This window comes from Onychostruthus taczanowskii, unplaced genomic scaffold, assembly GCF_017590055.1.
Source record: "Onychostruthus taczanowskii isolate IOZ18803 unplaced genomic scaffold, ASM1759005v1 scaffold1, whole genome shotgun sequence".
NCBI classification, from domain to species: Eukaryota; Metazoa; Chordata; class Aves; order Passeriformes; family Passeridae; genus Onychostruthus; species Onychostruthus taczanowskii.
This window is the reverse complement of record NW_024496525.1, coordinates 5,149,196-5,162,140: the sequence shown is the minus strand read 5'-3', so window position 1 is coordinate 5,162,140 and position 12,945 is coordinate 5,149,196. Positions and strand designations below refer to the sequence as shown.

The window sequence follows — 12,945 nt, the reverse complement described above, 5'->3', positions numbered from 1 at the left end:
GCACTATTTCTCACCATTCTTTACTTTCAGAAACTTTTGGAATTGAACTAGTGTGGTCATTATTGCGGGGGTAAAATGAGTAATAACTATGTGGTATAATGAAGTATATAAAAGTAGTGACTTTGTTTATGGTACAGTGACTAATGAAAAACTTAAAGAAGTCCTTTTTAAGACTCCGAGCTAGCAAAACATGCTGGAATATGTGAGTAATTGTATGACTTCTCTCTTAATTATGAAGGAGGACTAGACTCACTGATATGGCCATTTATTACAGCTTAGTCATCAATTACATCTTAATTTTTCTTCTCCCTGCTGTCTCCTAATTATTGTTGCAGAATATTGTTTAACTCCTTAAGTTCCTTATTTCTGCTTTTTTTAAAAAAAAGAAATGTACTGCAACAGATGGTTGTTTTGTTTAACCATGTTGTTAGGCCATCTGTTCCCACAGTCAGATGGGAGAAGACAGATTTATCACATCTCACTCAGTGAGAGTGAGACTCACTCAGTTGGTTTCTGTCTCACACAACCTTACAGACTTCTCCCTCACTCATTTACAGCTCTGGAGTGTAATTTAGTGATGGGCTGTGTCTGATGTAGGCTGCAAAGCTGCTGTAGTGCTACAGTGCAGCAGCCTGAGGAATGGCACACAGGCTTAGCACCCTCCCTAGGAGATTTTTCAAGGGCAGAGTTATTCCCTGCAGCCTGTTAACATCATCTTCTTGTCCTGCAGCTCAGCAGTGTAGCTCACAGGTGTAAGGAAATACTGTTTTCCTGCTGAGGAAAAGGCTGTAGTAGGTGTGTATAGCCCCACTGGAGTGGTGGAGGATCATTCTATTTGAATAAGGTATTCAGGTTTTACTTCTGTCCTTCCTTTTTCCTCAATTTTATATCAAGGTTTCAAGGAAGTTTACCACACAAACTGAGTTGGTGCTCCAGTCAAAATGGAATTTCTCTGACTAATCTGAGTTTTAGACATTTACTGCATTTGTCAGATAAAATTTGACTAATATATGTGTCTCTGAAGATGTTCCTTCAGAATACCCACAAATGGCTGTAAAATTAATCATAAATATTTGAGATGAGACTTCATTAATGGAAACTGCAGCAATGAATATACAAAATTTCATCTTGATAAATTTGCTACGAATCCTTTTTCTTCATAAAATTATACTGTCTGTAATATTGCCTGTCTTACTTGAACAAATGGGTAGAAGGAAAAAGTGGAGAAAAAACAGCAATGCTTAAAGTTTAGCACTTACATATTTGCAGAAATGTAGAGATGTCTTTTAAAATAAATTATTTTGATGAATCCTATCAGATTATCTTTGCTTAAAAGAGTCTACCAACCTGTTTTAATTGGATGTGGCAGGCAGCTTCCTGAGGAAGCAAGAAACAGGCAACCACTTTTCTGTCAATTGAATTGAAAACATTTAGAAGCTGTAGGGTCAAATTTTAGGGTTTTGATGGAGCTAAAAGTGCGGCATTAGCAAAAAGTCCCCTCAGATCTGTAGCTAGACATGATGGTATTTTGAAAACAGGAATGAGAGGAGTGGGGGTTCCCTGATTATGGCATTCTTGTAATCCTAAGGGTAAAGAAATTAATGATAGAAATATTAGGTCACAAATTTTACATGCCTTTAGCAACCACTTGAGATCATCAGCTTTCTGTTGGCTGTAGCTTCCATTGGTGTGAGAAAGGAAGGTAAATGGCCTGAGGAACTTTAATCCCACAGTTCTCTGTTCTGTCATAGAATGGGACAGAGTGGGATCAGAAGGGGTCACAGCTTTTCTCCAAGTCAATGAACACTGGTGCCAAAATGACAAGAGGTTTGCATTCCCATTCTGTTTGCAGCTGCAGCCTTTGGCTTGCCTTTTTCTCTGTATTTACCTGGGGAATCTTCTGCTTTGATTTACGACTGCAGGATAGCAAGGAGATTATTTTTGACCTGTTTTCTTCACAGTTTGCTCTTAGGACAGGAGGAGGCTTTAAGGAAAATCGGCTTAAACAAAAATCTGATTTTTTTTTCCTGTTTCAGTATACCTGAGTTGAATTTATCTTTCGTAGCTAAACAGCAAGGATTGTGTTCTAGAGAAATATATTAATAAATTGGATTAGTTGAATTACATTTTCTACAATTTTTTAATATAAAACATAACTCACAAGTAGTACTACTGTTTTCTTTCATCATGGCATCCACAGCTTATAGAAAAGAGGAATATTGGCTAGAAATATTGTCTATTACAAACCATAAGATTTGTAAGAAAATAACCTTTTCCAGTCCAAAATGCCTTCAATTTGTGAACATTTAGGCATGTTGTCATGCATGTTTTCTTACGGAAGAGTGAGAGCTGTTGTTATGGGAGCAAGCTTCTCTTTAATTGCAGGTGGAACTAACTTGGGTTTTATTGCTATTGAACTGTATGGGGCTTAATTTATTATTTTACATACTTTCCAGTAATAAACTAGCTATTTACAGGAATAAACCACAAAATCTCATTATTATTGGCTAATTTGCTTCTTTTTCTCTTAGGAAAAGATCATGTCTGTAGATTCATAGGATGTGGACGGAATGACAGATTTAACTATGTGGTCATGCAGTTGCAGGTTAGTGTATCAAAGTGCTCAATGTTTGCTTATGTATTTAGGTTTATTATCCAAGTTTATATGAAAATTCCAGTGAGATTTTAGAGGATGCTAAACAAGCAAATGAAAAAAATCCCAAAGATCAAAAATGCATTGTAGGAAGTGAACATAAATTGAGCATGTCCTTTTTCCTTTTATATCCTTTCCATAATTCTCTCAAAAAGGAGAAAGCTTGCATCCTGAAAAGACCTGACTGTTAGAAGAGTGAACTGTGATGTCTTCTGAGATATTTTACATTCCTTTCAAGTCTTCACTTGATGATAGTCTAAAATGTATTATATTAGTCTCTGTATTTTGTTGGCTTTCTTATAAAAATGAAAAACTATCCTCTGTAAGTAAAAGAAAACACTTCATTTTACTAAAAGACTTGTTTATTAAAAATATGTGCTTAGCACTTAGAGTTATGGGGTTAATGTCCTTTGTTATCCTGGTTAATATGAATACTGAACAAAGTGTGTTCTTGTTCCTACTGTTGTTCATCTGTTATTTTAGAAGAACAACAGTTCTATAATGTCATGGGGTTGCATTTCCTACATAATGTATATTTCATCTGTTTGATATAATGTGTAATTAAATTACCTACTTTTCCTTAAAGAAGTGAGTGTGAAGAAGTCTTCATGAGCATTTTCTCAGTGGTCTTTTTTGGGAGTGACAAAAATACAATTTTAAGTAATAGTGTTTGTAGGGGTCTTCTAATAGGGACTAGTTTGTTCCATGTTTTTAGGAATAGAAAGGTACTAAGTTCGTATTTTCAAAAACAAATTCTAAATTTAGTGTTGGAGATATTCGTGGACATACAGTCATTACATTTACGTGAGATGTGTTACCTTCAAGTGTGAAAATAGGTATTGAGAGTATTTTGTGGTTAATCATGGACAACTAAAGAAGAAGTAGGAAGCCTTTACAGCATCTGTGAATCTTGGTATTAGTATGTTTTTATGAAAATGTCCTTTTAATTTTATCAGGGTCGGAACTTGGCAGACCTGCGTCGTAGCCAATCTCGAGGGACATTCACCATTAGTACCACTTTGCGCCTTGGGAAGCAGATTCTGGAATCTATTGAAAGTATTCATTCTGTGGGATTCCTGCACAGGGACATAAAACCAGTAAGTCTGCCCATTAAATCAAAACAAGCAAATGAGATGTGGTCATTAGATGGCTGCATAAGTAAGAATAGCTTCTCTACTAGATGCTAAAATGCAAAAATGAGAAGGGATGGAAAATTGAATGTTTATTCATCAGATAGGGCAGATTTTTTCTATTCATTAATGTTGGATTGCAACAAGAGTAACTGTAGATTGTAACAGGAGTAACTGGTATTTTTCAGTCTTTGTCTCCAGTTTAGGCCTCCTTGCAATTTCCTGTGATTAAAACTTCCAACCCTTATCTTTAGCATCATGTAACCAAGAGTATTTGCCATGAGATATGACATAATGTGTTTGACTAATGGCAATTAATATTGTGATATGATGAATCCAAAAGAATAGATACTAACTGTAGAGTGTATTTATAAGTCCTTCAATAGCAGTTTTTATGTATTTAATGTATTTTCAACAAACAAGAAAATGAAAGAGAGACTGTATAAGAAAACTATTTTTATTGTAAAATTCTTATTAGATCTATTGTTAATAGGTTAGTATGAGGAGAGTGCCTTCCTGATAGTATCATGCTTTTGTTCTTACTATTTTCTATTTTTCTTTGAATTTGTTCCTGAAATTCAATCATCTGTTTTTGATATTGCTCTGTATGACAAATATCATTAGAACTCTGAACTGTCAGAATTTCTAAATGAGGAAAAAATAAGGAAGTCTTTGTGTTTTCAATAGACGGAAATATGGTTTGTTATATCTGACATATATTGCTAAGTTTCCTGTAGGCTGAATGATGCTTACATAAAACTTCCAACAAGTTTCTGTACATTAGGAAAATTTCATTTGCATCACTTCTTCCTGGCAACTTTTTATAAAACTTATGTTCTCCCTGACCCATCCCCATTTAAGCCTTCATTTAATAGGAAAAGTGAATAGAGACAGTGAATGTCCAGAGAAATTGGTGAGAAAAAATTAGCTGGAGCTAACGGTGCTTTGTGCTGAACTCAAATCTTTAAATCCTTGGCTGTTTGTTTTCCTTGTGACCAATTAGGCAATGCTGAAATTCTGTAAGTAGGTGACATGATTGGAAAATTCTTGCTAAAAAGTAATATATTCTACATGATAAAGTAAGATGGCAATCTCTTTGGACAATATAGGCCACTGTTCTGATATGCTAAGTTGGATGCCTGTTTCTCTTAACAACATTTTCTTCAAATTTATTGGGAGTTCAGTAGAAGTGAAAACATGGAAGGATAGAGAAATAGAATATGAATTTTCTGTTTGTGTTATTGTATTAATATGTGAACATATTGACACCTGTGTGTATTCATCTGTTATCTGTCTGTATTTCTTTTTCTTCCTAGTCAAACTTCGCAATGGGACGTTTTCCAAGCACCTGTAGGAAGTGTTTTATGCTGGATTTCGGCTTAGCACGGCAATTTACCAACTCATGTGGGGATGTCAGACCAGTAAGATTTTTTTTCACAGTTGAAACCCAAATTCTCGAATGTGGTAGTGTGCTGTCTTTTCTTCTGGACAAGTGTGGGAGTTGCATCAAACTGGTAACTGTTGTAAGCTTGACAAACACCATCCCAGATCAGAAATGCCATGTGATATATTATGTTTAAAGATTGGCAGTAGGGAATGAGTCAGGTTTCTGGTTTTTGGCTTGAGACAAAGGTGTACATCTAAGATATTTTGGGATAATCTGTCATTTGGTTTGGAAAATCAAGTGATAAATAGGTCTTCAATAAAAATCAGAAAAATATACCAGAGCTCAATTTCACTTGCTGTTTTGTATTGCATTTAAAAAACCCCCAAAACCCAACAACAACAAAAAACTGAGGAGAAAATGTAAAATCAGACACTAAACTGAATACATATAATCTGAAAGAGAAAGTCTGAATAACTAAAACAGGACACTATTTATATTATATAAGAGCACATAAATAATGTAGTTGTTGTATTGACAATGCAATGCAGTCTGAAGAAGATTGTAGGTAAAAGCATATCAATGAAGAAATTACAATTTTAGGCAAGTAGAGCCTCCTTAATTCACAGGTGGGCAGTTAGTTTTGTTAATTCCAAAGTTTGAAAATAAGCAAGTCAGTGCCATTGTACATGGTAATGTTTAAAAGAAACATTTTCTTTATTAAGTTACTTTAGTTTACATTTTGGTGAGAACACCAAATAATGTAGTAGTCAATATTGTGTAGCATATTTATAAATATGATGCAAATTGAGTGGTAGAAGCCATCTCGATTTCAGGATTTTCGCTCTTATTTTACCTATGAAGTTGGAAAGTGTCAGATTTTTGTGTGCAGATTATGAGGTATGTGAATTAATGAGGTAAATTAGGGGGGTTCTGCTGTACTCCATTCCTTCAGCTGTAATGCTGGACACTGCAATGAAAGCAAAGAGCAGGGGAGACCAACAGCGTGCCTGCTGCTGTTGGAAAGGTGAGGTAAACATTTTAAATAGTTTTATTTATTTTTTTCATTTCTCAGTGTTCTTGTTGTGTTCTGTATGTTTGGCTGCTTATAATGTTTTTTGAACTGACCTCTAATTTCAAAGAGAAAATAATTCCCAAGATTCTCTCTGTAAACACACCAAAGGTAACGCTTCCAGAAAAAAATAAATGATAGCAGAAAATTCACTATTTTTGATATTCTTTCTTTTGTAAAAACTACCTCTCACCTTTTGTTTTTCATTGCAGTGCCCTATAATATAACTGAAGCAATTCTTCAAGTGAAATTGTTTAGAAGTTTTTGACACTGTAATCAATATTTGTAGAGTGCAGTGATGGTAGGGAAAAAGATAGTGGGTTTTTTTGCATGCAAATGGTTATTTAGTTAGAAATGGTTCTTGGATAGTGACCAGCGAAACTGTTGGCCTTGCTTACTAAGAGTATTTATTCATATTTTCACTAAATGTGCTATGTGCTTCTCCTTGAGTCTGTCCTTCTAAGCTTCATTAGCTTTCTTATGCAGATACTGCATGTAATGCAGGATAACGTAGAAGCATGTTCTCCAAAAGCATAATGCTCTCTTCACAAAAACATGTTCCATAGTTAAGGTTGGCCTGGTGACTATTAGCTTTTTATAACCCTGGTTTTGCTTTCCCTGTTTAATTGTCTTTATCTCAAACCAGGAGGTTTCTGGCTTTTCCCCTGTCTTGCTGGTGGGGAGTGGGTGGGTGTCTGGGTGGGGCTTGGTTGCTGGCTGGGGTTAAGCCACAGCAGGCTGTTGTTAGTTGTTATTGACAGGTTTGGAGGGAAGGTTTCTTGTTGTCAGTTTATTTTCCTGGAGAGTTATGGAGTCTCCTTAGTCTTCTTAACTGAAAGACTAGTCAAGGCAGAGAACTTAGAACAAGAAATCCTTTCTTGAAGATGATTTAAACTAATTCCATGCCATTTTTCTGTACAGAAGGATTCCCCAGAGTTGCATGTCATGCCTGTTATTTCCTAGAACATCTCAGTGTTATTTTCAGAGATGTTGTTCATCTTTGTACTACCCATCTTAATGTCAGACTCTGTGGTGATTTAGCAACATTAAAACCTTTCTTCTAGGGAGTCCATTCAGCTGTACCTGCTTCTATCTAAATCCTGTTTTGAAAAATTCAGATTTAATATAAAAAGCTTTTCAGAAAGTAATATTTAAAGAAAAAAATATTTTCAACACTCATAGTGCTTACTGTGTTTTTCATTGCATTTTGGAGTGTCACATATGGACTATCTGTATAAAGAGCTGAAGGGCCAGCATTGTGAGCCCATTTCACTGTTTTTTTTCCTCCATGGAATTTGCATTTTGCACCCTTGGATTAGGTTATCTACAATCACCTTTGGCTTGCAGCAGCCAGATGACAGTAAAACTGATTTTGAAAGGGAAAAAAAAAGCCAAGGACATGTATTGTAATTTATCCACCAAGAATAAGACAGAATCTAAGTAATTGCTTCTGTAAGTGCTAATGCCACCTTTATTCTCACATTTTTCTATCCATCAGAGTCTCTTCTTCATGTAAAGCATAAGTTTTTGAAGTCGGTAAGCAACAGCAGTCTTCATGTGAACTGCTGGTGCAGGATGCACTAATTTTTACATAACTGAGGGACACAATTCAGAAGGGAAACAGATATCTCTTGGGGATCATCAGTCAGGTTTTCTTCATAGATTAACTTGGGGGCCTAGATAATGATGTGTTGTTTGGGTCATCCATTCCGTCTGACCCAAACTTTCAATACCAAGCATGGCATGGAGTTAAAGAGTGAAGGAGTTCAATGAGCTTTTTAAAGTGGATATAAATTGCTGTAAACATAGAAAAATATTTTGTGTTTGTAAAACCTAGTATCAAATTTCTTCTTTCTTTTTCCAGATTTCCCATGTACTTCTGTCATTGCCTTTTTTGCTCTTTAATACAATCTTTTCACACACTGCAACTGAAATAGCCTCTCTCTAGAACTGCAGAATTTCCTCATCCAGCAATATCAGAACTCTTTTTCAGAAAAAATTGAAATAATATACCTCCAGGATATTGTAGCTGTCTTTTTTTCTCTTTCCTCCTCTTCCCTACAAAGGGAATTCAATGCTCTAAGCTTATTTTTACATATCCACTGTGTAGATAGTAATCTGTTGTAAAGTTAGTGAAAAGGGATGAAATTGGTTATAAATGTAATACAACAACTGTTAGAAAAAGACTAGTCCTTTTTGGTATTCTGTAATCATCTGTAATTTCACTGTAAAATCACTGTTATTTCAAATTTAGCTTTTTCCTTATAGGAAAATATTGTCCCTCTTAATAAAGAGGGGTAAAAGGTCATTTCAGAAAATTACAGGAAGGAGTATTTTGAGGGATAATTTTACGTAATGAAAACGTGTTCAAGCTTTATTAGTCTGCCCTAGTGTCTGAGCATAATGTCAAAAGGAAATGCCTTTATTGCTCATCTGAAGGATCCAGGAGTTTTACATTCTCTTGGGTTATTCAGTTAGCAGAGACATTTTTCCGCTTGTTCCAGATACTAACCTTAAAATTAATTTTTATAGTTGCAGTTTTCTTCTTATAGTATTTTACTATAGAGGTCTATGTGAATCTCCAAAACTGAAAGAAAAACCTAAAGCATAAAGTAAAAACAAGGCTTTGCACACCTTTTCATGCTACAGATAGTTCTCTCTCAGAATTACTATTGTAAAATAAAACATTTTTAACTGCTAATTTTGACATGCATCTATTTTACCAAAGTTGCCCTGTATTCCAGCTGTCTGAACGACTATGCTTGTGAGGAGCTGACTTCAAGGAGGGAGGGATATTTCTGTTGTATTCAGTAACAAGATATTTGTAAAATGTAAAAACATGTTGAAAAGAGTAGTGAGGAGTTGCAGTTTATTAAGTTGTATGATCTGACGCTATTACCTGACTAAAACTTAAAAATCAGAAACAAACATTTATTGTATTTTGTATGTTTGTGAAAGATGAATGAATGGTAACAGCTTCTGATTCTACATGGTGGGGATGATGCTAGGATGCAGATATTTGGGGTACATGTAGAATTAAATTATAGAATGGAGGTTGGTAAGGAACTACTAACTGGTGGGAAGAGCCTTCTCTTGGGATAGAAAAGATCAGAAGAGAGAAAATTGAGTGTGGGAGGAACAAAAACTGTTGGGGATGATGTAGGCTGTTAAAAGAAAGAAGGATGAAGCACAGGCAAGCAAATAAATTGTTGGAGAGAGGAAGCAATAAACGAATTAATGGTGTAGATAAGAATTGATTACTGAAAAGCAGGGTAATTAGAATTAAATTGTAGGGGTACTCTAATCATCAAACAAATACATATAGCAGGATGCAAATTTAGTATATTTATGAGATTCGTAGTCTGCTGTTTATTGCTTTTTGAGGGTGTAGTACCTAACATTTTGTTTGCTATTGTCTTAGAGATAGCAGAAGTAAGTACTAGCGTATTTTTGGTTTTTAATGCAGATGAAGAATAAATGATTCTTTTTGCATGTAAACCTAACTTCATACAGCCATCAATTTCCATGTCTCTGTTTACATGCTGAAAATGGAAAGTGAGGGTGTCAGCTGTGGTACAGAAATAGAAAACCTTGAGGGACAAAATGCGAAGGACATTTGCATTCTTAATATCATCAGTACTGCAGCCAGCTCTTAGGCAGTTGTCATCACTCCTGTTTTAAAGGGAACCATAACCACAACTGTTTTCTGAGGTACTATTAAACTTAATACAAAGAAAGCAAAACAAAATAAAAGAATAAGCCATTAGTCTTTGCTGTTAAAAAGATTAGCCTTTAAAAAATAATTTTAGGTCATAATTCTTTAAAAATCCATAAATTCAACCATCATGTATACCACATGCCTGAGTTTTGTGGTCGTTTATTTATGTGGATTGCAAATTATAAACAAGTGAATTTTATTTGTTTTACAAAGAAGATAGTATAACATATATGCAAGCTGAGGTGAAAAAGCTTGGGAGTAACAGAATTAAAACCCTATCCATAAGAAGGTGGCATTTAGATAAAACCTTTTCATCTAAAACATCAGTGCTTTTCTGCTCAGTATACAGGTCTTACTGGCAACCTAAATAATTGTTGAGATAAACAGCCAGTCCCCTGAATCTGATGATTTGGACTCAGCAAAGATAATTGAAGGAGAAAATTCCTTTCTGCCAAATTTGGTATTTAGTTTGGAATGTGGGGTTCCTTTACTGAGAGTATCGTGACTAGCGGGTTGAAATGTATTCAGAGGAGAATATTTTGATTGTGAAATTGTTGTATTTTTGATAAATAAGACTTTTTAGGTCAAGCCTATGATTGCATCCCCCCATCTCCCCACCTTTCTTCTGCCCTTCCCAGTGACTACATTTTAGGTCATTCTTCAGTGGTTATTTAAATAAAATTAAGAGCTTTGTCAGAGTTCTCATTGTCATACGATATTTTACCATGACCTTAATCTCAAGTGTCTAAATTTTCCTGCATTTATTTGAAAACATGTAAAAAAATCAAAATTACATTATTTTAACAATAAGTAGATTTAAAGTATTTTACAGTATTTATTTACTCTGAACATTAACAGAAATATTCAAATCCAAAGTTGACAGAGTATCCACCAAAATTTTCTGAGGCACTACACATGCTCTTTACCCGTGACCAGTTAGTGACAAAAATTGTCTTTGACTTCTGCTAAAGCAGGAGATACAGCAGCTGCTGTACAGTCTGACCCTTAGAAAAATGCTGTAAAAGCAATTGTGAATGCAAATGTCTAGATTTTTTATTGTCTAGGGAAGCAGTTACAAATCTGTTCACATCAAACTATGCCCATATTATTCCATATCAGGTGTTTCTGTACAAATCAGTTAAGCGCCTTTCATCAGTGCCCTCAAGTTCTGAGGATTTTCAGCAAATGAGGTTTTATCTTCAAGTTTCACTTTAAGGTACAGGTGGTGTTCTAGAAATGTAGTATAAGAAGCTGAATACTTTAAAAATCAAACAAACACAAAACCAAAACAAAGAACCAATCAAATGATGGAACGCACCCTCACCCGCCGCCCAAATAAACAACCCAAAACAATCCTGCACAGAATACTTCACAAAAATGTATTGGTAAATAAAAAAGCAGAGTGTTATATCCATTTTGAAAGCTTTGGAAATCTATTGTACTTAAATTACATACTGGGACAGAAGGTATAAATTTCTTGTATACTGTATTTTTCATTTGGTTTTTTACTTGTGAAAATTTGGGGATGGTTATACATTTGAATTGCATGGATATTTCTTCTAGTAAGACTCTGGATTATCTGGATTGCTGAGAAGTCTAGGGAATACTTCCATGTTATTCTGCCTGACCTCCTGTCATTTTGGCAGAAGAATTGCAGATTGTTAATTTCTGTATTTGGAAGAGAACAGTGTTTTTATGGTGCTCAAATAGTGGAAGCTATATCCATTAAATGCTTTTTATGATGGGGAAAAGGAGTGAGATAGTTTTAAGAACTAAAGGAGCGATGGTGAAGCTACACTGTTGTAAACAAAATGGTCAGTACAAGTGTTTTGTCTTCTTTGAAGGCCATTTGGACCCATGGACTGCTTAAAGTTCTCAATCTCCTTTTCAAGTAAATGCTATTATAGCAAACAGTGATACAACTTTAAGAAATAAGACTCAGAAGTGGTCCACAAATAGTGTTGACTAAAACTGGTGCAGGTTTTTTTTGTTTGCTCCAGTGCTCTTCATGATTTAGAATTTATGCTGGTAACTACTGAATAATCCCTTGACTGTGTGAATTTATTATAAATAAGAATCTGTATCCTGGAAGTTGTTCAAGAATAGTTACTGAACATGGCATTCAGAATAAAATTTGGAATAAAATGAGACCACCCATTAAATGTAAATGATTGGCAGAACCTCATCTGCAGAAGATTATGAAATTGGTCTGGTTTTGGTTTTAGTTAAGGTGCACTGAGATACTGTTTCTTCAGCAGTTCCTTGACACACCTCTGTTTTGAGTGACACGGGTTAAAGCAAAGTCCAAGGACACCTAGGACATGTTTATGAGTACAGTATTAAATGGCAGCAGATTTCATGGAAAATAATTAAATAGTACAGCAAAGTTCCAGGGAGCTATTTGATATCTTAGGGCACTGTATCATGAGTATAATAAATAATTGGCTCAGATACGTCCACTGTCCTAAACAGGCCTCTCTTGCATACCTGACTGAAATTGTTGAAGCCCTGTGCTGCAGGGTAATGGTGCATGTCATTTTGTTAAATGCACTGTTCAGTCGCTCTTTCATCCTGTTGAGAAGCATTTTGTCGCTGGCATTCACCTTATGTTATCTCTTCTCAGTAATGGCCTCTCTCAGTGCTGAACAGTACATTACAGAGGGATATGATTAGCTGAGGATTGCATGTGTACACCTAAACAAGGAACAGAGTATTTATTTTTCCTCTTGAAATATTTTTCATTTTCCTCAGAGCTTTTTGAAAAACATATGTTGATAAGTTTCTGTGTAATAGTTCGCTGAGGCTTTTAGAGATTGATATACTTCAAAGGTGATGTTTATAAGTTGTCTCTTAAAGTGAATACACCATTAGCTTGCAACATAATTGTTTGGAACAAGACAGTGACAAAACGTTACTTTTCCTCCTCAGCAATTGCATGGAAGCTGTGCATGATGTATTGGACACCTCTGCACCAATGCTTACAAAGCA

The 12,945-nt window shown here is 35.1% G+C and overlaps 1 protein-coding gene across 2 annotated transcripts in view; it reads left to right on the top strand.

Moving 5' to 3' along the window:
• TTBK2 (tau tubulin kinase 2) overlaps positions 1 to 12,945 on the top strand; it is a 73,324-nt gene that overhangs the window by 27,517 nt on the left and 32,862 nt on the right. For both annotated transcript variants that reach the window (XM_041400771.1, XM_041400683.1), the window contains exons 4-6: positions 2,532 to 2,605; positions 3,610 to 3,750; positions 5,100 to 5,204. In XM_041400771.1, coding sequence (XP_041256705.1) covers positions 2,532 to 2,605; positions 3,610 to 3,750; positions 5,100 to 5,204 — 320 coding nt within the window. The remainder of the gene's footprint in view (positions 1 to 2,531; positions 2,606 to 3,609; positions 3,751 to 5,099; positions 5,205 to 12,945) is intronic.